Source organism: Carettochelys insculpta, chromosome 27, assembly GCF_033958435.1.
Source record: "Carettochelys insculpta isolate YL-2023 chromosome 27, ASM3395843v1, whole genome shotgun sequence".
NCBI classification, from domain to species: Eukaryota; Metazoa; Chordata; order Testudines; family Carettochelyidae; genus Carettochelys; species Carettochelys insculpta.
This window is the reverse complement of record NC_134163.1, coordinates 7,221,431-7,244,098: the sequence shown is the minus strand read 5'-3', so window position 1 is coordinate 7,244,098 and position 22,668 is coordinate 7,221,431. Positions and strand designations below refer to the sequence as shown.

Sequence of the window (22,668 nt, the reverse complement as noted above, 5' to 3'; positions counted from 1 at the left end):
CTCTCCCAGCTATCTGATCTTCATCTCGCTCTTCTGAAGGCCCTTGTGTAGTTCCTGCTTCCAGATGCTGCGGTCGTATGACAGCTCTTCCCAACTATCTGGGTTGATATCTACCTCCTTGAGGTCCCTCTTACAGATGTCTTTGTAGCGCAATTTGGGGCATGCGGGAGGTTTTTTGCCAGAGGCTAGCTCACTGTACAGGATGTCTTTTGGGATCCTTCCATCATTCATCCTGTTGATGTGGCCAAGTCAGCGGAGCCACTGCTGCCTGAGGAGAGTATGCACGGTTGGAATTCCAGCTTGCTCGAGGACGGCGTTGTTGGGCACTCTGTCCTTCCCCGATATCCCAAGAATGTGCCTGAGGCAGCGCAAGTGAAAGACATTCAGCCTCTTTTCCTGGCAGGCGTACAAGGTCCAAGACTCGCTGCCGTAGAGGAGGGTGCTGAGGATGCAGGCTCTGTAGACTTGCATTTTAGCGTGAGTGTACAGCTTGTTGTTGTTCCACACTCTCTTGCTAAGTCTGAACAGAGTTATGGCTGCTTTTCCAATCCTCCTGTTTAGCTCAGTCTCCAGCGACAGGGTGTCAGTGATGGTGGACCCGAGGTAAGTAAACTTGTGGATGACCTCTAGTATGTAGCTGTCAATCCTGATTGATTGAGGTTCAGCAATGTCCTGACCAAGTACGTTTGTCTTCTCTAGGCTGATGGTAAGCCCGAAGACCTTGCATGCTTTGGAGGACTGATCCAGCAGTTTTTGAAGCTGGCCTTCTGTGTGTGTCACAACAGCAGCATTGTCTGCGAACAGCATGTCTCTAATGAGCACTTCCCGCACCTTCGACTTAGCCTTCAGCCTTGCAAGATTAAACAGTTTCCCGTCAGATCTTGTGTGCAAAAAGATGCCCTCTGTTGAGGATCCAAAGGCATGCTTCAGGAGGAGTGCGAAGAAGATCCCGAACAATGTCAGAGCAAGGACGGATCCTTGTTTGACGCCACTCCTGATACTGAAAGCATCCAATGATGTGCTGTCATATTGGATGGTTCCTCTCGTGACTTTGTGGAAAGACTGGATCATCTTGAGTAGCCGTGGTGGACAGCCTATCCTGTGGAGCAATTTAAACAGTCCATCCCTACTGACTGAGTCGAAAGCCTTCATCAGGTCGACGAAGGCAACATAGAGTGGCTTCCTCTGCTCCCTGCATTTCTCCTGCAGCTGCCTCAGGGAGAAGATCATGTTAATTGGAGATCTCTCGGCACGGAATCCACACTGGGATTCAGGCTACACCCTCTCAGCGAGCTTCTGGAGTCTGCTGAGGATGACATGAGCGAACAATTTACCAGTGATGCTTAGGAGGGAGTTTCCACGGTAATTGTTACAGTCACTTCTGTCTCCTTTGTTCTTACACAAGATTACAATGTTGGCATCCCACATATCCTGTGGAACCTCACCCGCTCTCCAACACAGGCATAGCAGCTCATGTAGGGATTCCAGGAGCGTGTCCAAGGCACGCTTGATTACCTCTGGTGGTATACCATTGTGGCCTGGGGCCTTTCCCACTGCAGTGCTGTCAATAGCTTTCTTCAATTCGACCACATTTGGTTTCTGGTCCAGCTCGTCCATGACTGACAAGAGCTCGATGGCGTTGAGGGCTGTATCAACCACAGTGTTCTCGCATGAGTACAGCTCGGAGTAGTGATCGACCCATCGCTCCATCTGTTTGGCTTTGTCAGTGATGACTTCACCATATTTGGATTTTAAAGGTACTGTCTTGTTCTGGATGGGTCCCATTGCCTTCTTTATGCCCTTGTACATTCCCCTGAGATTACCAGAGTCAGTACAGGTCTGGATACTGCTGCATAGCTTAAGCCAGTAGTTGTTAGCACAGTGCCTGGCTGTCTGCTGTACTATTTTTCTGGCTACTCTGCGTGCTTGCTGTGTACTCTGACTCAGTGAGCTAAAATCATCTAATTGGAGTTAGCTTCGAACCAGTTGTTTGTGTTTCTAGCTCTTCTTCCAAACACTGACAAGGCTGTATTGTAGATTGTGTCCCTCAGATGGTGCCATCTGGATGTCGCATCAGCACCCACAGAGCTGCTGCGCAGATTCTCCTCAAGGGTCTCTCTGACCATTTCAGCTTTTTCTGAGTTTGCCATCTTTCTGGCATGAATGTGGGGCCTTCCAGTTGGTTTAGAATGGTGCAGCTTCTTGGGTCTCAGCTTGAGCTTGGAGCAGACTAGCGAATGATCTGTATCGCAGTCGGCACTATGGTAGCTGCATGTCAGGAGGACGTTTTTGACATTGTCATGTCTGGTGATGACCAAGTCTAACTGGTACCAGTGTTTCGAGCGTGGGTGTCTCCATGACACTCTATGCTGTGGCTTGGTTCAGAAAAATGTGTCCGTGATGCACAGATTGTGGTACGTGCAAAGTTTGAGGAGACGCTGTCTGTTGTCATTCATTTTTCCCACACCGAAGTGACCTAGGCAAGAGGGCCATGAGTCACGATCGGCTCCAACTCTTGCATTGAAATCACCCAAAACGTACAATTGATCATGAACAGGTATTTGCACTCTGGCGGCACTAAGCTCGTCATAGAACTTGTCCTTTGCTTCTAGTGTGGCATTCAGGGTTGGAGCGTAAGTGCTGATCAGGTGGACAGGACTGGCGCAGGTTTGAAGTTTGACCTGAAGGAGTCTTTCTGATCCGCCCGTGACGAGTTCCACCATTTGCAGAAGGGTGTTTCTGATGGCAAAGCTGACACCGTGCTCCCTGTGTTCCTCTTGGGCTTTGCCCTGCCAGAAAAAGGTGTAGCCCTTTTCCTTTAGGGATCTGGAAGCTGCAAGTTGCGTCTCCTGCAAAGTGGCGATGTCAACTTGGAGCCTCTTCAGTTCCTTGTTGATGACAGCAGTCTTTTGGGTGTCGCTGATGTCCTGAAGATCTTCAGTCAAACCGGTCAACATGGTCCGTACATTCCAACAAGCAAGCTTGAAACTTTGATGATTTCCTTTTCTTAACAATTTTCTCGTTGGTTTGTCTGGTGCTCATTTCAGTCACTTGTCAGGTTTGGAAACCTGAAGCCTCATGCACCCAGTGAGGCAAGTGAACTGTAGCAAGACAGTACCCTACTGGCTGGGTGACTGTCCAATGAGATGCGATGATCTCTCCCACCGTCGGAAGCAACCCCTGGCGCTCGTTCTCTACATCAGTCGAGCAAGAGCTTATAACCGGTATCTGTTGCCTCCCATGTTGGTTCAACGCTGTTAAGCGATGGTGGACTATCTCTGCAGGCGCGAGCCTGGGCAATTTTTATGGAGACCCTGGGCTGCCCAGACACCAGGCCCCACCTCTTGGCTTTACTGATATAGTCCAAAGGAAAGGATAACCTCTACGTTTGGTACCAGCTCAGCTGCAGGAGTTGCCGGGACAGTGCCAGAAGTTGACACAGAACCGCCTTAGGACTCCCCTTTGGATTTTCTGTCAGAGTTTACTCCCTTAGCCTTACTCCTTCCCAGGATAACCCACAAGGCAGTGGGGCGTCTTCGTCCGCCTTCACAGGAGTTGTCAATTTGCAGCACCACACCTCCTGGTCCGCCGTTGAGACTGTGCATTAGAAAGGCGAAGGAACAAGTCCCTCCATAAGGTCGGTATATGAGACAGACCAGAACCCCCTCACTGTGTTTCTCCTGTGAGCTGACGCAGTTGCCCGGGGGATGGCGTCATTGTAATGCACAACAGCTGCTAGGAGCCAACAGTGAGGGTTGAGTTATGGGTGAGGACCAGTGCTTCCGTCCGCCTGAACAGGCGCAGCTGCTGCAGAGTCAAAGGTACTACCTCTACCCCAGACACCCCATATCCCCCTGTATCTGATGGTTAGAGTCATAGAATCACAGAATTCTAGGGCTGGAAGGGACCTCAGGATGTTGTCAAGTCCAGCCCCCTGCCCAAAGCAGGATCAGCCCAAACTAAATTATCCCAGCCATGACTGTGTCAAGCCAGGACTTAAGAACTTCTAGTGATGGAAATTCCAACACCTCTCTCAGTAATGCATTCCAGTGCTTCACCACCCTCCTGGGGAAATAGTTTTTCCTAATATCCAACATACACCTCTCCCTCTGTAACATCAGACCATTGCTCCTTGTTCTGCCATCTGTCACCACTGAGAACAACCTCTCTCCATCCTCTTTAGAGCCCCCCTTCAGGAAGTTGAAGGCTGCTATCAAATTGCTCCTCAGTCTCCTTTTATGCAAACTAAATAAGCCCAAATCTCTTAGCCTCTCCTCACAGGTCGTGTGTTCCGGCCCCTAAATCATTTTTGTTGCCATCCGCTGAACCGGCTCCAGTGCATCCACATCCTTTTTATACTGGGGGGCCCAGAACTGGATGTAATACTCCAGATGTGGCCTCACCAGTGCCGAGCAGAGGGGAATAATAACCGCTTAAACTTCTTTGTGTTGAATAGCAACAGAGAGAAAGCCGTAACAGAGAGGGAGCCGTGCTAGTCTATATACTATCAAAACAAAATGCAGTCAGGTAGCACTTTAAAGACTAACAAAATAATTTATTAGGTGAGCTTTCGTGGGAGAGTCCCACAAAAGCTCATCACCTAATAAATTATTTTGTTAGTCTTTGAAGTGCTACTTGCTGCTTTTTTGTTTTGATAGAGAAAGCCGTGTTAGTCTATATTCTAGGAAAACGAAACTACTGGCCTTCCTTTTTTTGTTTTGTTTAAACCACTGCTTAATTTCAAGTCTAAACTTATTGATAGCTATTTTATATCTATTTGTTAACGTGCCAGCATTAGCCCTTAATTTAAATAACCACTCTCCTTTGCTTGTGTTTATCAATTTGTTATATTTATTGTGAGCAATCATATATCCTCTCAGCTGTCCTATTGTTAGGCTAAACAAGTCCTATCTCCTTTAGTTTGATCTCATCATCAGTAAGGTTCGCCATTCTTTTCTTTACCCTACTAGTCCTTCTCTGCACCTGTTTTGGTCTGAACTCATATTTCTTAAACATGGGATTCCAGAATTGCATACAGCATTCCAGATTAGATCTCAAGAGTACTTTGTACAATGGCAATAAAACTTACCTATGTCTCCTGGAAATACCAGCCCTAATGACATGGGAAGTCATTGTTCTGCTCTACTCTGTACCGGTTAGGCATCAATTGGAGTATTAAGTCCAGTTCTGGGCAACACGTTTCAAGGGAGATGTGGAGCAAACTGGAGAAGGTCCAGAGAAGACCAAGAAGAATGCTTAAAGGTCTTGAGAATATGAGCTAGGAGGGAAGACTTAAAACAGCTGGGCTTGTTCAGAAATGAGAAGTCTGAGAGGGAACATGACAGCAGTTTTCAAGTACTTAAGAGTGGTACAAGAAGGAGAGAGGAAAGTTGTTCTCCTTGGTCTCAGGACAGGCCAAGAAGCAGTGGGCTTAAACTGCAGCAAGGGAGGTTTAGGCTGGAGTCCTGGGCTATTGCAATGACACTTCAGCTCCATGCCGCAATGTCACAAAAGGCTGTGATGACATTTGCCAAACACTGAGTCCCAGTCATATCACGGCGGCCTGGCAGTGACATGCAGCAGTGATGTCTTCGCGCGCACAGTGCAGCAGCTTTCCGCCGCGGGACGCGCCAGCACGGTGCTGCTGCCTCACACCCTGCGTGGACGGCATCTGTCAGAGCGGCCCTGCAACGCCGCTGTCGGGACGGCAGCTGACACGGTGCAAGGGTGTTTCCTGAGCCGTTGTGACGACCGTTGGGCATGGAGGTGACGTCACCGCACGCGGTGATGCCCTCCTGCGGCGTTGCAAGGCTAGCTCGGCCCGGCGAGGCTGCCGCCTGGGGATGCTTGTGAGGCGTCCCCAGGCGGCCCTTCTCTTGGTCCGCTCGCTCAGCCCGTGTGGGGGCAGCAGCCCCTAGCTGTGAGAGGTGCGAGACAGGCAGCCGGCCCCAGCCGCGCCCCGTCAAACACCCGCCACTCAGCTAGAGCGCTGAGATGGCACGTGGCCGCCGTCGCCCGGCTGACTGGGGCCGAGAGGCAGGAGTACGCGCGCGCGCGGCGGTCACGTGTACCCCGGCCGCCTGCCGCTCCTCCCCACACCTTGCTTGGTGACGTCCTGCAGCTCCCCCATCCCCGCCCTGCCTGGTGGAGAGCCAAGATGGCGGCAAGTCACTACTGTGGTTTTGCGCTCGGAGCAACCGCCGCTGGGCCCCAGTACAGGTACGGGGGTAGCTTCCGCCCCGGGCATCGCGCGGGCGGGGTGGGTCCGGGCAGGGAGCCGGCAGGGGGAGAACTTGGGGCGCTGCCGAAACCTCCGCTCCCTTCCCTCTCCTGGGGCGGCTAAAATGCAGCGTGGAGACTAAGGGGCTCTGCCCCCTTCTCCGCCCTCCTCCAGCCCCCCTCCATCGCCGCCGCCCCTCCCCTGCTCCCATCGCCATACTCCTCATCTCCGCTTCGCCTTTCCTAAGAGAGCCCCAGCCTTCACCCCACCCTCTTCCTCCCGCTGCCTTCGCTGCCCCCCCCAGTACTGCCCTGCTGCCCCCGGCTCCCCCCCCACCCTTCTCCTTCTGCTCCCCCAGTACTGCCCTTCTGCCCCCGGCTCCCCCCCCACCCTTCTCCTTCTGCTCCCCCAGTACTGCCCTTCTGCCCCCAGCTCCACTCCCATCCTCCTCCTTCTACCACCCCCAGTACTGCCCTCCTGGCTCCACCCCATCCTCTTCCTCCTTCTGCCCTCCTGGCTCTACCCCCGCCCTCCTCCTCCTGCCCCCTGGCTCCACCCCCATCCTCCTCCTTCTGCGACCCCCAGTACTGCCCTTCTGTCCCCTGGCTCCACCCCATCCTCCACCTTCTGCCCCCCCCCCAGTACAGTCCTCCTGCCCCCTAGCTCCACCCTCACCCTTCTCTTCCTGCCCCCTGGCTCCACCTCAACCCTCCTCCTCCTGCCCCCCCCCAGTACTGCTCTTCTGCCCCCTAGCTCCACCCCCATCCTCCTCCTTTTGCCCTCCTGTCTCCACTCCCACACTTCTCCTTCTGCCCCCCCCCCAGGACTGCCCGCCTGCCCCACTGGCTCCACCCCCACCCTCTTTCTCCTGCTCTCTCTAGTGCCCCCCCAGTACTGTCCTCCTGCACTGTGGTGCCACACCCACCCTCCTCCTGCCCCTACGTTGCTCCCCTCAGCTACTGCCCTCCTCATCCTCTTGCACCCTCCTCCATCACTGCTAGTCTGCCCCCAACTCCACCACTAACCACCCTCTTTGCCTTCTCCATTGCTGCCATCCTCATCCTCTTGCACCCTCTGCCTTTGCTGCCCTCTTTCTCCACCACCTTCCTACTCCTGCTGTCCACTCCACTGCTGCCCTCCTCATCCTCCTGCCTCCTTCATCACCTCCCTCCTCATCTTCCTGCCCTTACCACTATTGCTGCCTTCCTGACTCCATCACTGCCCTCCTCCTCCTGTCCTCTTCCATTGCTTCTGTCCCCTGTGTGCATTGCTTATTTCCTCATCCTCCATCCCACTTTTTTCATCACTGCTCTTCTGTCACCCTACCCACTTCCACCAACACCGCCTTCTTCATCCCCTACCCTGTACACGTGGCGGGGGTCTGCTCCCACCACTCCTTGGGTCATGCCTCATTCTCTGCCTACATAGATGTGGGGGGACCCACTCTCCTTCCTCCAGTATCCTTTTCATTCCCTGCTTCCTCCTCACTGGTTCTGCCCTCATCTTCCCATTCCCTCGTTAGTATCTTCCCTGTTGCCTCACCCTGCACCATGAGACGGTCTGTTTCCACTTCCTCAGTCCTTATCCTCCTTCCTCACCCTTCACCTTGCCTTGTTCCTCACATAACTGGGATCTGTACCTGTTCCCTGCCTCAACCCCAGCTGTCATTTCACTGCCTTCACATACTGAATACTCATTCACTATTTCTTTTCTTCAGTCACGCTATGGTGTCTCTGCCGTTCAGCCCCTTCTCTGCTCCCACTTCTCTGCTTTCAGAAAATCCTATCCTCTGCATGCACATCAGTGGCTTTGCCTTTTCTTCAGATTCACCATCTGGGGCTTCCCCTCAAGAATCTTCCTTATTCCATTTTCACATCCACTGTCAGAGGAGTTCTCCCATGTGATAGCCTTGTCCTTTCCTTAATTCCTACCACAGTAGTCATCCTTCTAGTCTTTTCTCACATCAGCTGGGGCTTCTGCTGGCCCTTGTCTGCTCTGCATTCTTCTGGTGGGGTCTCAGACTCTATAGGGTTCCCTCTGTTCATTGTTATCTCCAGAGAACTCTGCCTTTTCCAGGGATTTCTTTACTAACCTATCATGCCCCAGGATATCCAGTCTGTTGCTTCCCCAAGGCTTTGCTTCCTTCAAGGATTTGCTCCTGTATCCTCTCCCAAGTGCTTTGTCTTTCCTCAGGATCCTCTTACCTCATATGATGCTTCTAAGAATCCCTTCTGCTCACCTATCAAACCTTAGACTAGCTGCTCTTTTCTCATCTCCAGGGGTCTGCTCTGCCTTTAGGAATCTCTTCTGTTCTCTCATATCACAGGTGCCATAGTCCCTCCAGAAATCTCATTTCTCCGTGCTTTTGTCCTCTCCTTGTTCAATATACTGACTTTACAAAATGAGTCTGCTTCCCTGTCTTTCTCCCTTTCCAAGCACCCTTCTTCCAGGACTTCTTTCTTTTTCTTCCCTGGTATACAGAGCCCCCTCCCCATATGCATCTCACTCTCTTGCAGTGCAAAGCCTCTCCAAGGATCTCTCACTGTTTTCCTCTCCTTGTTTGAGCATTCTGTCTTCACAGAGGATTCTCCTTATTTTCCTTTCCCCTCATTTCCCACTCTCCTCCACATACTCATTTTACATATTTTTTCCTGCCAGCTCCCCAGCATGGTCTAAGATTCCACCTACCTAATTTCCCTGTTTCTCTCCTTGGGGCATGCTTCCTCCCATAATCCTTTTATAGGCTTTCTCTCTTGAGGAGAAAACAAAGCGGCAGAAATGTAGCACTTTAAAGACTAGCAAAATGAGTTATTTGGTGATGTGCTTTTGTGGGACAGACCCACTTCTTTAGATCAAGTGCTACATTTCTGCTGCTTTGTTTTGTTGGAGTACACACTTACACGGTTACCCCTCTGTTACTATTCTCTGGAGGAGCTTTGCCCAATGGTATGGCTGGGGTGGGGTTGACTTGCTTCAGGTTTTGTTCTCCAGAGTGTATGACTACAGCCACAGTACCGTGGAAGACTGACCCGCTGAGGGTCAATCTTCTGAGTTTTCATTTTGCACACCTGCAAAATGACGCTCTTGGGGTCAAAGTGGACCCTTGCGCTCCTTGGCTGGGTCTACATATGCCCCTTCCTTTCGAAAGGGGCATGTTAATAAGCCTGTTCGAAAGATGCTAATGAGGCACTGCAATGAATATGCAGCGCCTCATTAGCATAATGGTGGTCATGGTGATTCGAAAGTGCGGCTTTTCGAATCGCGCTGCCCGTGGAGACGGGACGTTCTGAAAGGACCCCCCCCCCAAGTTTTCGAAAGCCCTTCTTCTTAACACCAGATAGGAATTTGATACCAATTTGACCTTTTGACCTCCATGTATGGTCAGTGTCAGTGATACTTTTTAAAGTCACTTAGTTCCACTTACAAGAGCTTCAAACTTGAATAAAGATGCAGAGCTTTACTGTTTAGAGTGGCGGATGGAAGGGATTGGTCGAGGGCCCCTCTGGGACCTTGTGCCTGTAGCCTGAGCGTGGGACACGCCAGCTTCTGCTGCTGCTCCAGCCCTGTGCTTTGGCAGAAGCCTTCCCAACACACACAGTGGGGAGCCGGTGCTCTAGCCACAGCTTTTCACCTACCTCTGTGTGGCTGGAGCACTAGTGCTGGTTCATGGGGGTGCTGAACCATGAGCCTTGCAGGGCTGAGGTAGGCCCTAAGTTCACCACCCCTCTTCTCAGCCCTGTTTGCTGCTCTGGATATGTGTCTCTGCAAACTAACGTTTTAGTGGTACAGTAATAGGAGACAGCCAGCATGGGTTTGTAAAGAATAAATCTTGTCAAACTAATCTGATAGCTTTGTTTGATAGGATAACGAGCCTTGTGGATAGGGGAGAAGCGGTAGATGTGATATACCTAGACTTTAGTAAAGCATTTGATATGGTATCTCGTGATATTCTTATCAAAAAACTAGGCAAATACAATTTAGATGAGGCTACTATAAGGTGGGTGCATAACTGGCTGGATAACCGTACCCAAAGAGTAGTTCTTAATGGTTCTCAATTCTGCTGGAAAAGTATGAAAAGTGGGGTTCCGCAGGGGTCTGTGTTAGGACCAGTTCTGTTCAATATCTTCATCAATGATTTAGATATTAGCATAGAAAGCACGCTTATTAAGTTTGCAGCTGATACCAAGTTGGGAGGGGTTGCAACTGCTTTGGAGGATAGGGTCATAATTCAAAATGATCTGGATAAATTGGAGAAATGGTCTGAGGTAAACAGGGTGAAGTTTAATAAGGACAAATGCAAAGTGCTCCATGTGGGAAGGAGCAATCAGTTTCTCACATAAAGAATGGGGAGAGACTGTCTAGTAACTACTACAGCAGAAAGAGATCTAGGGATTATAGTGGACCACAAGCTAAATATGAGTCAACAGTGTGATGCTGTTGGGAAAAAAAGCAAACATGATTCTAGGATGCATTAACAGGTGTGTTGAGAACAAGACACGAGAAATCATTCTTCCACTCTACTCTGCGCCGGTTAGGCTTCAGCTGGAGTATTGTGTCCAGTTCTGGGCACTGCAGTTCAAAAAAGATGTGGAGAAACTAGAGAGGGTCCAGAAAAGAGTGACAAGAATGATTAAAGGTCTAGAGAATGTGACCTATGAAAAAAGGTTGAAAGAATTGGGCTTGTTTAGTTTGGAAAAGAGAAGATTGAGAGGAGACATGATAGCAGTTTTCAGGTATCTAAAAGGGAGTCATAAGAAGAAAGGAGAAAACTTGTTCTTCTTTGCCTCTGAGGATAGAACAAGAGGCAATGGGCTTAAACTGCATGCAGCAAGGGAGGTTTAGGCTGGACATTAGGAGAAAGTTCCTAACTGTCAGGGTGGTGAAACAGTGGAATAAATTGCCAAGGGAGGTTGTGGAGTCTCCATCCCTGGAGATATTTAAGAACAGGTTAGATAGATGTCTATCAGGGATGGTTTAGATAGTACTTAGTCCTGCCATTGGGGCAGGGGTCTCGACTCGATGGCCTCTCAAGGTCCCTTCCAGTCCTAGTGTTCTATGATTCTAGCCCAGGCTTTCTAACATCTGCCAGCACATGGCCACCTGTTGACAAATTCAACATGGCCAAAAGCAAGCTGTTAATCTTTCCCTCATGATGCTAGATGAAAAATATTTTAGTGTAGAACTACAGAGGATTCATTGTTTTGTGTTTGCTTTATAAGTCTAACAGTGGAAAATTAGCAAGGGGCTACATTATTTCACTTCCCATCATAATTTTCCTGGCATATTTCAGATCTGGTAATTATGTCACCAAACAGTGGGTAACTAATACCACCTTCTCACTCCAGCCTCAAGAAAAGGGAGGATGTACTTGGATTGAACTCCCTCCTGATACTAATGAAACAATGGGGTTCCCCCAGTGCACATTTAGCTGTATGTCCCAACATACCAGCATAACCCACCTGAAATTTTGGCACACGCTTCCCATGCAGGGGCGGAGGAGCCTGGCAGCCCTGTGGCAGGGTGCCTTATTGGGGATCCTGACTGGGCGATAGAGTACCTTGGGGAGCCCTGGTCATCAGCCCGTTAGCAGGGAGCCGGAGGGGAGTTCCCCCCAGGCAGCCTGAGGGCAGGGAGCTGTCAAGTAGCCAGGAGAGGCACCTGGCCAGCTGGATGGTGCCTTTCCCCTTCTCCCCCATCGCAGCCAGGATGTCTGACCTCCCCTGGTCTGGCAAATCCCCTCGTTCAGGTCCTAAGCGTGCCGGATGAAGGAGCTACAACCTTTATTGTTTGTGTTTCAGCATGTATTGTTTGTGTTTCATGCATCTGATGAAGTTGGGCTTTGCTCACGAAGCTTATGCTCGAATAAATCTGTTAGTCTATAAAGGTACACAGGACTTCTCGTAGTTTCAGGATTAGTCAAAGGATACATAAATAGTGTGTACTAGCTTGATTGATGAGCTGAAAATGTCAGATTTTGATTATGAAACTGAGGCCCAGTTTAAAAACCTTGTGCTGCTGCAGACTTTAACTTGTTTCCTTTGTCTTACAGCAATCAACCTGCTACAGCTTCCCCCCACCCAACTACTGTGTCAAGTTACATTGTTCAGCAGGCACCTGGGGTGGCATATACTGTGACACCATCTTATGCTCCCACAGTGCAAGCTGCCAGGCCAGTTGCAACTGTTGCCTATGGGGCATACCAGTCACAGTCAGCACAGGACTATTGCTATGGAACTCATCAGCAGGAACCTACCCCCCCAGCCTATCACGCCACCAAGCTACCAGGTATCAGTCCATGAAACCTTTTGGTGATGCTTCAGTTGGTAACTTTGTCCACATTTATTGCATGGGAAATTCTTTTTTGCCTGGGAAGCAGAGTAAGGATAACAAGGATGTAAAAATTTTTGGTTCTGCTAATTTCTTTTCTTTTTGATTCCTGTGTTTCCATTCTTTAATTGAAAAAGGGCAAAAGACTGTTTTATATTACATTTGTTTAGGCTCAATGGATTCCAATCCTTGGGTTTCCTGGCATGAGATAAGTTATTAATTATCAATTATTCTGTTTGTTTTAAAGATTTCTTTTCTGATAAATTCTTCCAGGATGGTTGGAATTACATTCTCTCATATGTGCTACCTTTTTGAATGTACATAAAAACTAAATGTATTTATGTAGCAACAAATGCAGTGGGATCAAGCCATATTACTAGAGTGCCATAACAGATGCAATTGAGAACATACATAGCTTTAATTTCCTAAAGTCTAAGGACTGTCAGTTTTGAATTAGGGTTACGAGAGTTTAACCAATTAACTGGTTAACTAGTAAGCTGACGCTTATCAGTTTCTGGTAAAAATTGAACTCTGCTAGGGTCCTGGTCACCCTTCCTCCCCCTAACTGCAGATTCCATGATGTGGGGCTTGGATCTGGGAGCCTCCGGCGGAGCACTGGGCTGGCTGCTGGGACTCCTTCAGCAGCCAGGGCAGTTCATTGCAGGGCTAGCAGCTGGGATTGTCTGGCATGGACCTGGCAGCCAGGACCTTGCCAGCTGCTAGGATGGAGCAGCATGAAATGGGGCTGGCAGCCAGGAGCCCCCCACTGCAGAGCGAAGCTGGTGTCTTGGGCATTGGGGCACCTCTCTGTACCCCCACCCCAGGTAAAATGTTTATCCATCTAACCAATAGAATTTTGATCGGTTACATGGTTATTTTTTTGTATATTTTATACATCCCTATTTTGAATCAAGAGCTGTAGAATGAAATCTGGGAGACCTTTAATTATTTTTCTATTATAAACTGAGGTTTTTCTCCCCTTTTGACATGGACAAATGCATAAAAAGGTTATTGACTAACTGGACTCTACTGAAATGACTCAGATTGTTGAATACTTAATTATCTATTAACCTTTATAGCATTGGGCTATGTGTTGATGTTTTAGCTTTTTTCTCTGTTGGAATTTTATGTACAGAATAGTGACAATTATGGACAATCTACATCTGCAAGCAGCTATGAGAGCAAGCAGTACTACCCGCCAGTTGCTACTCAGCCTCAAAACACTGCCGCAGACCCTTACTCAAGTGAGTGCTGCAGGGACCCAATGTTCTCAATGTTAGTTTGTGGTGTCAAAGCATGTACAGTACTGAAAGGTTCACAATGTTAAAGGTTTTTCGCAGCAGGGTGTATCTGTTGCAGGTAAAGTGTCAAATGTGTCTTAACTGGACACTTAAGCAACTTCAGAAAATGCCTTAAATCTTCTCTAAAGAGTTTGTGAAAATGTTTGTGAAAATCTGATGATTCATTTTTCCCAGTTAACTATTGTAACTTGAGTACATAGTATATCTCCAAATAGGATCATAAGAATCTGAGTACACAAATACTTAGCTTCATACATATGACATGAACTGATAAAGCATAAATAGCAATCACAGTGGTGACTTGAAACTAAGTTGAAAATACTGTTGCTTATAGTGGTGTGAATTTGATAAGAATGTGAAAAGTAACATGCAGTATTAATTTTGCAAGGCCATTTGTTTTATGAGTTAAGTACTACTACTCAAATTTCAGATGCAAAATAATTTACTAGGTGCCCACATGTAGCTAGAAAAAGTGAAGCCCATTCTTACTGTCTGTGGAAGTTTACACATTGAAATATATATATATAATGGCTTTTTTTAATAGAGAAAATTATAAGAAAAAATGTAGGGATAGTGTCACCTTTTTGTAGAGGAAGCAAAAAGTGCAAAACTGACTCCCTGGTACCTTTGCTTGGACATATTTTGCTTTAAGCCTCAGAACGGCTGTACTGGGTTAGACTAGTGATCCATTTAGCCTATCGAATCTTCTGATGGTGGCCAAGGTCAGGTGCTTCAGAGACAATGAACAAAACAGTTGATCATTGTGCTTCATCCCATGTTGCCAATTTCAGCATCTTGCAACCAGGCAAGAGATACTTTAGAGAATGGTTTTGCATTCTTGCCCAGCCTGGCTAATATCCATTGCTGGAATTGTCCACCATGAACTTATTTAGTAATTTTCTTAAAACATTGTTTGTAGTTTTGGCCTTCGCAACATCCTTTGGCAATGAATTCCACAGGTTGACTGTGCATTGTGTGAAGACATATTTCCTTTTGTTCATTTAAATCCAGCTGCCTGTTTCATTTGGTAACCCAAGAATAAGGGCTCATGAGAGACAGTATTTACTTTCTCCATACTTCTCTTAATTTTGTAGATGCTTTTCATATCTCCCCCGCCCCACTTTAGTTGTCTCTTTTACAAGGTGAAAAGTCCCAGTCTTGTTAATCTCATCTCATATGGTAACCATTCCATACCCCTAAACATATTTGTTGCCTTTTTCTGTACCTTTTCCAGTCCCGATACCTCTTTTTTGAAATGGGGTGGATCTATATGCAGTATTCAAGATGTGGGTGTATCTTGTATTTCTATAGAGGCTTTATATTTTCTGTGTTTAATATCTATCCCCTTTCCTAATGGTGTCTACCCTTGTTAGCTTATTTGACTCCCACTGTGGCACCTTACAGACTAACAGATATTTTGGAGCATAAGCTTTCATGGACAAAAACATTGCATTGGATGAAACAGGTCTTTGCACACAAAAGCATATGCTCCGAAATATCTGTTAGTCTATAAGGTGCCACAGGGCTTCTCTTTGTTTTTGTGGTGCCACCTCTGTTAACTTGACTGCCTGTGTACACCGAGTGGATGTTTTCAGAGCACTATCCACAAGGACTCCAAGATCTTCCTTGAGTGGTAACAGCTGACTCAAACCCCATTATTTCATGTGAATATATGGGATTATGTTTTTCAATGTGGATTACTTTGCATTGGGCAACATTGAATTTCATCTGTTATTTTGGTGCCCAGTCCCCTAGTTTTGTGAGATCCATTTAACTCTTTGCAGTCCTCTTTGGACTTAAACACCCTGAGTGGTTTTGTATCATTGTCAGATTTTGCCATCTCACTGTTTAGCTGTTTCATGCATCATTTATGAATATGTTGAATAGGACTGGTCTCAGTACAGATCTGTGGAGGACACCGCTTTTTACCTCTCTCTATTCTGAAAAGTGGTAATTTATTTTTATCGTTTGTTTCCTATCTTTTAATCAGTTATTGATCCATCAGAGGACCTAGCCTCTTATTCCATGACAGCTTTGCTTAAGAGTCTTTGGTAAAGGAATTTGTCAAAGGCTTTCTGAAAATCTAAGTCCACCATATCCACTGGATCCTCTGACGACAAAGTTGTGACCCCCTCAAAAATTTTAGTAGGCTGGCGAGACATGCTTTCCCTGTACAAAAGCCATGTTGACTCATCCCCAACAACTCATGTTCATCTGTGTGACTGACAATCTGTTCTTTCCTATAGTATGAACCAGTTTGCTTGGTACTGAAGTTGGGCTTATTGGCGTATAACTGCTGGAATCAACCCCTGAGCCTTATTTGAAATTGACATTGCATTAGTTACCCTCTAATCATCTGGTAAAGAAGCTGATTTAAATGACTGGTTACATAGCACCTTTGGGGGGAGGGATAGCTCAGTGGTTAGAGCATTGGCCTTGTAAACCCAGGGTTGTGAGTTCAGCCCTTAAGGGGGCCTTTCAGGGGTTTGGGGTAGGTTAGAGTTTAAAAAAAAAAAAAAAAAAAAAGACTGTCAGGAATGGTGATAGGCCCTGTGAGGAGCACAGGAGACTGGACTCAGTGACCTCTCAAGGTCCCTTCCAGCTCTATGAGAGAAGTATATCTCCATGTTACACATTTGAGTTCCTTCAAAATTCTTGGATGAGTACCATCTGGTCTTGGTGATTTACAAGGAATTAGGATTCACTTTAAAGCCTCTGAATTGTTAATGTTTGTTTTATTTTTGTGAGAACTGTGTAGGTTCCTTCTAGTGGCCTAAATAATAGAGTAAACCCTCAAAATGTGCGATTTCAAGTTGTACTTAACTCTCATTAATGTGAGTTAAGCGCAACTCAAAATCCTGCTACCCCCAGCCCTGGTTCAACACACACACCCTCCTGCCCTGTGTGGACCCAGTTCAATCCTCTCCACCGCCCTAGCCCCACTCACCACCTGTGCATGGCTTTGGCTCACCCTCCATCCCCATGTCCAGCTCTGGCTCAACCCCCTACCACCCTGGCTCAAACCCCCCTAGCTCCACCCCAGTTCAAACCCACTGTGGCCTGGTTCACCACCCAAGCACTGTCTGGCTCACTGCTCCTGCCTGTGGCTCTAGCTCAACCCCCACCCCACACCCCGGTTCAACTGCACTCCTTTTCCTTCCCCCTCACGACTCTGGCTCAGCTCCACCCCCTACCACCCCTGCAACCCTAACCCAAACCAGGCTTAACCCCACTGCCCCCTACCATGGCCCTAACCCACTGCCAGACTTAACCCTCCCCAACTTCCCCCCACCTCCCAATCCCAGGATTTACCTTTCCAAAGGAGCTCCAGGTGCTCCTGCTGCTTCCCTGGCTGCAGAATGTGCGTTCTGCCAGGGAAAAAGCCACCCCACAACTTACGCGAAATTTGAGTTACATGAGGGTGCGTGGAAAGGCAACTCTTGCATAACTCGAGACACGACTGCAGCTTTAATGTTCCATGGATGACTGAAGTCACTTTAGCCTGTTGGAATAATTCTGTATGATTGTATCTGTTTGTTGTAATAGTTCAAAAGTAACGAGTTCATCTCATGTGGCAGATATATTTATCTTTTAACTTGAAAAATTCTTAATATTTTTTGGTGATTATCCCTTAAGGATCAAACTGGGTCATTATATTCTCACCATCAGATTCTTTCTGGTTAAATTTTTTTTATATTTAACAAGATGTTTACATCTATTTTAAAAGCAAAACATACAAGATTTTCTTGCAGTATTTTGCCATGAAGTTTTGCTCAAGGGTACTTTTTGGCTAGAGCTTTTTCAGGGGTATTACAAATCCATAACACACTTAAAATTTTATAAACAGTTACTATAGGTAAATGGCCATGGGAAAGTATTATTTTAAGTCCTGAAGTCCTTTCTTAGTTCAAATTTCTGATGAAGTTGATGAGAATTTTTCCTTGTTCTGGGATCCGTAAGACCCTGATGTGGAGTGACACTTTATTATGTGTAAAGTTTGTTCTCATAGCTGAATACATGTGGGATCAGTCATTTTAAGAACATAGGGTTAGACATACCATATGAGAACATTTGTCCTTAGAGTCTGGTGTCCTGCTTGTAGCACTGATTTATTCAAAGCTTTAGAAGAAGGCCAAAAAACCAACCAAACAAAACAAACAAAAAAAAACCCCCGTCAAACAACCAGCCAATTGTTTGTGTTCGTGGTCATGAAGGGAGGATTTATTCTTTACCTCTGCAGTGATCCTTGGAGAATGAAATAAGACTATCCACACTTTAGAATATGTAACTACAAACTATTATTGGTCATAAATATATCCAGATTTTATTTAAAGCTAGTTGTGATAATTCTCTGGCTTCTTGGTGTAATGAATTTTGCAAGTTAATTACATGCTCAGTGAAGAAGTGTTTCTCATAGGTGGGTCCATCGTTCAGTCCAAAGGGCTCGCCACTGAGTAGGTCTGTTCCGCTCCTCCTCAGAGGCAAGCTGGCTTGACTTTTTGGTGTCAAGAGGAGGTTCTAATAATCAAATGCAGTTGAGCTACCATTGTGCTTATTGCTTGCTGTGCTCAGCTTCCTTCCTCTGGAGCACTTTGCTTTTCCTACCTTCTTGGCTTGTTCTTCTAGACTTACTCCCACTGCTAGGTAGCCATCCCCATCTCTTGAACACTCACTCTTGCATGGTGAGACCGGGCTCAAAGGCAGCCAGAGGTGGAAAAAGTATCCAAAAGTTTACTTCTGTAAAAGTGCAGCTGCCTTTTTGGGGTGGAGCTATTGTATTTAAGTACACATTAATGGTGTGCCCCTGGAAAACTTCTTGAGGGAAAAGTGTGCACGCACGCACACGCACACATGCACAAATTGTACTCAAGTACCCAGAAGTGAAAGCAGCTGCATTTTTACTCAAGGAACTTTTTGGGTACTTTTTTCATCTCTGATGACAACTCATGGATTTGGGTCTTCACCAACCAAGAGGTTCCTCTTCAAGGCTTATCTTGCACTCTACAAGATCTCAGAAGACACAGACATAGAATTTGCATACATTTTCAGACTATAGTTCCTTGGCCTTGGAATGTAATTACAGAAAGAGACTCCATCCATGCTGCTGGTATTGATGCTTCTACATTTAAAAAGAAAAAAGTTCAAGTTAAGAGCAAGAGTTGCCTCAAGCTTCAGTGACTTGGCATTGTATTGTTCACAAATTCTGTTATAGATAAAAAGCTGTCTTCACCTTGAGAGTTCTGTCCAAAATAATAGAGCTTTCATTCAATGTTGATGCTTTTTCTGCCAGTTCATTTCTTTGTAATGCTGTGTCAAAAAGAAATTTGTAGTTCAGAATGTTGGCCATAGACTTGACAGATAGCTCAAATCTCACCCAACTTTGACCTTTATTTGGAGATTCCAGAGAAGAAGCTTTAACTGTCAAAAATTGAGTAGTCTCTTTATGGCTACATCTACACGTGAACGCGACATCGAAATAGCTTATTTCGATGTAGCGACATCAAAATAAGCTATTTCGATGAATAACGTCTACGTGTCCTCCAGGGCTGGTGCCGTCGACATTCAACGTCGAAGTTGGGCAGCACCACATCGAAGTAGGCGCTGCAGGGGAACGTCTACACGCCAAAGTAGCACACATCGAAATAAGGGTGCCAGGAACAGCTGCAGACAGGGTCACAGGGCAGACTAGCACTTCCGGGGCAACAGGTAGCCGCTCCCTTAAAGGGCCCCTCACAGACACACTCAGCCTGCATAGCACGCGGTCTGCAGAGCCATAGGCATGCACACCTCGGGTGACGCAGTCATGGACCTCCAGCAGCAGCAGCCAGAGGTCCACCCAGCTGCCCCTGTAGGAGCAGTGCTCGCCCTGCTCGATGCCATGCAGGAGGCAGCTGATCACATCCTAGCCACAGAGGAGGAGCTGCCCGCAGGGGAGGAGGAAGCAACCCCAAACCCTGCAGCCCCCCGCCGCACACGCCGCCGGCTGGGGAGCTACCCCACAAGCACCAACTGGTGGGAGTGGCTGGTGCTCGGAGAGTGGGACGACGACCGCTGGCTCCAGAACTTTCGGATGAGCTGGCAGACATTTCTGGAGCTATGCCAGTTGCTCACCCCCTCACTGAGGTACCAGGACACCGCCATGCGGCATGCCCTCAGTGTGGAGAAACGGGTCGGCATCGCCGTCTGGAAGCTGGCCACTCCAGACAGCTACCAATCCGTGGGGCAGCAGTTTGGCGTCGGCAAGGCCACCGTCGGGGCTGTCCTCATGGAGGTAAGAGGACCCACGGGGGGAGGGGGTGGCAGCCCTGGGAGGGGAGGGGAGCCCTGGCAGGGGAGGGCCACACACACCCTGCACACCCCTCATTGGTGGTCTCCCATGTGCTTACCCTGCAGGTCGTCCGCGTCATCAACGCCCTGCTACTCCACAAGCTCATGCGGCTTGGGGACCTGGATGCCGCCATCACGGGGTTTGCCACCCTGGGCTTCCCCAGTTGTTTCGGGGCTCTGGATGGGACCCACATCCCCATCCGTGCCCCGGAGCACAGTGGAGGACGCTACTTAAACAGGAAGGGCTACCGCTCAGTGGTCCTCCAGGCCTTGGTGGACAGCCGGGGCCGCTTCCTGGACATATATGTGGGCTGGCCTGACAGCACCCACGACGCCCGGGTATTCCGGAATTCGGGCCTGTGCCGCCGGCTGGAGGCAGGGACCTACATCCCCCAGTGGGAGATCCCTGTGGGGGACACCACCATTGCCCCTCTGCATCATCGCAGACGCGGCATACTCCCTCCGGCCCTGGCTCATGCACCCTTACACGGGCCACCTGTCAGCCAGCCAGGAGCGCTTCAACATGCGCCTGAACCACGCACGCCAGGTGGTGGAGCGCACATTTGGCCACCTCAAAGGGCGCTAGAGGTGTCTCCTCACCCGCCTTGATGCGGGCCCCACCAACATCCCCCAGATTGTGGGCGCGTGCAGCACCCTCCACAACCTGGTGAAGAGCAAGGGGGAGGCATTCTTTCAGGGCTGGGCTGTGGAGGCTGGCAGGGCTGATGTGCAACCACCTGCTGCCCCCGGTCGCCAGGTGGACCCCAAAGGGACCCGGGTCCGGGAGGCCCTGCGAGCCCAGTTTGACGAGGCCGTGGGGTGAACGCTGGCAGGCCCCCACTGCAGCCCCCCCATCCTCCACAACACTCCCTGCCCCTACGCCCACACCACAGAGCACCCAAGAGCACACACCCCCGCCACTTTTCTTGTAAATAAAAACAGACATGTTGTTCGTCAAACCAGAATATATGTTGAACTCTTATTATTATTATCATAACTATTTACAGGCAAAATAAATATTATATATATATGTATTATAATAAGATAAGATGACAGAAAAAAAAGGGGAAGACAAGGAAGGGGAGAACTATTTACATGGAGGGGCAGGTATCATCATAACATAACAGGGGTCTAATACAAACTATTTACAAAAGATAAGTGAAGGGGATATATACAAAGGGGGTGAGGGGGAAGCCACGTCCTGGGCCCCACACCCCCTAATGTCCAGCGCTGGGGGTGGGCGGCCGCAACCCGCACCTCGGCCTCAGCCCTGGCTGGGGGCCAGGCGGACCAGTAGATATGGCCAGCAGGTGTCAGCTGGCCCCAGGTCACCCTCGGCGGAAGGGCCCTCGGTGGTGGATGGCGGTGCGACAGTGGGTGGGGCGGGCAGAGCGGCGGCCGGCGCGGCATGAGGGGCCAGGTAGTCCGCAACACGCTCGAACGTGCACATAAAGGCCCCCCATGCCACGGACTCCCTGCTGGAGCTCTGGGACAGGATGTGTATCTGGAGCCCCCCATCGCTGGAGGAGGATCCTCCCTCCTCCTCCTTCTCCGGTGCCCCAGGGGTGGGCTCCTGGGGGAGCCCCTGGGGTGCGGGGCTTACCTCCGGGGCATACTCTGCCTCCGGGGCCTGCTGGGGCTCGTCAGCCAAGGTATCAAGAGTGGCCGGATGGGAGGAGGTGTGCCAGGGGCCCAGGATGGCCCTGAGCTCCCTGTAAAAGGGGCAAGTGATGGGGGCGGCCCCAGATCGGCCGGCCACATCCCGGGCCCGGGCGTAACCCTGCCACAGCTCCTTCACCTTACTCCTGACGTGGAGGAAACTCAGGAAACTCATACTTTCACTCCATGAAGATGTCCCAGGATCCTTTGTGGAACAAGTTTTCTTATTTTATGCCAGTTTATGGCCTCCCACTGTTCTGGAGTATTCAAAGATATTTCAGTGGCTGGGCTGATACAACTCAAGACAAATGACTAGAGGTAATAAGTGAAGGATCTATGATAATTTCGGCGAATTCCACTTTTTTCCCTCCTTTTCTTCCCACTCAACTTGAACTAGAAACATTAGCCATGCAACAATCCATTCAGAACTTGAAGAAAACTAAGAGCAATAGCTCTAGTCCCTCTTTAAGAAAAATATTTGGGAAACTGTTTCAGAGTTGTGATGTGAAAACAACTAGAGACTTTCCTGCTATCTTTCGAATTAGGAAAGGCTGGGAATGGAGCTTTTTGAGAAACTGGATACCAATCATTGCCTGTCTTCCTTTTCCTGTCCAGTTTTCTCAAACCTCATGGTGTTTGTAATGTCCAAATTGTGAAATACAGATTTACCATTATCTTGGCAACCTCTCAATAAAGAGAACAGTTCAAAATGCAGAAAGGCTTGCAAGACTCTGCAAATTCAGTGCATCTTCTATGACAACATGATTTTAGTATCTACCCAAAAAGCTCATGGAATTCTCTCACAGAATTGCCTCCATCTCAAGACAAGGTGTG

At 48.4% G+C, this 22,668-nt stretch overlaps 1 protein-coding gene across 1 annotated transcript in view; it reads left to right on the top strand.

Annotated features, from left to right (window-relative positions):
* Positions 1-21,356, top strand: part of LOC142002098 (uncharacterized) — a 31,193-nt gene extending 9,837 nt beyond the window's left edge. Inside the window, exons 2-6 of the mRNA XM_074977930.1 lie at positions 6,122-6,219; positions 12,270-12,505; positions 13,119-13,371; positions 13,683-13,791; positions 20,242-21,356. Coding sequence (XP_074834031.1) covers positions 6,122-6,219; positions 12,270-12,505; positions 13,119-13,371; positions 13,683-13,791; positions 20,242-20,495 — 950 coding nt within the window. The 3' untranslated portion in view covers positions 20,496-21,356. The remainder of the gene's footprint in view (positions 1-6,121; positions 6,220-12,269; positions 12,506-13,118; positions 13,372-13,682; positions 13,792-20,241) is intronic.
* Positions 21,357-22,668: the final 1,312 nt, after the last annotated feature.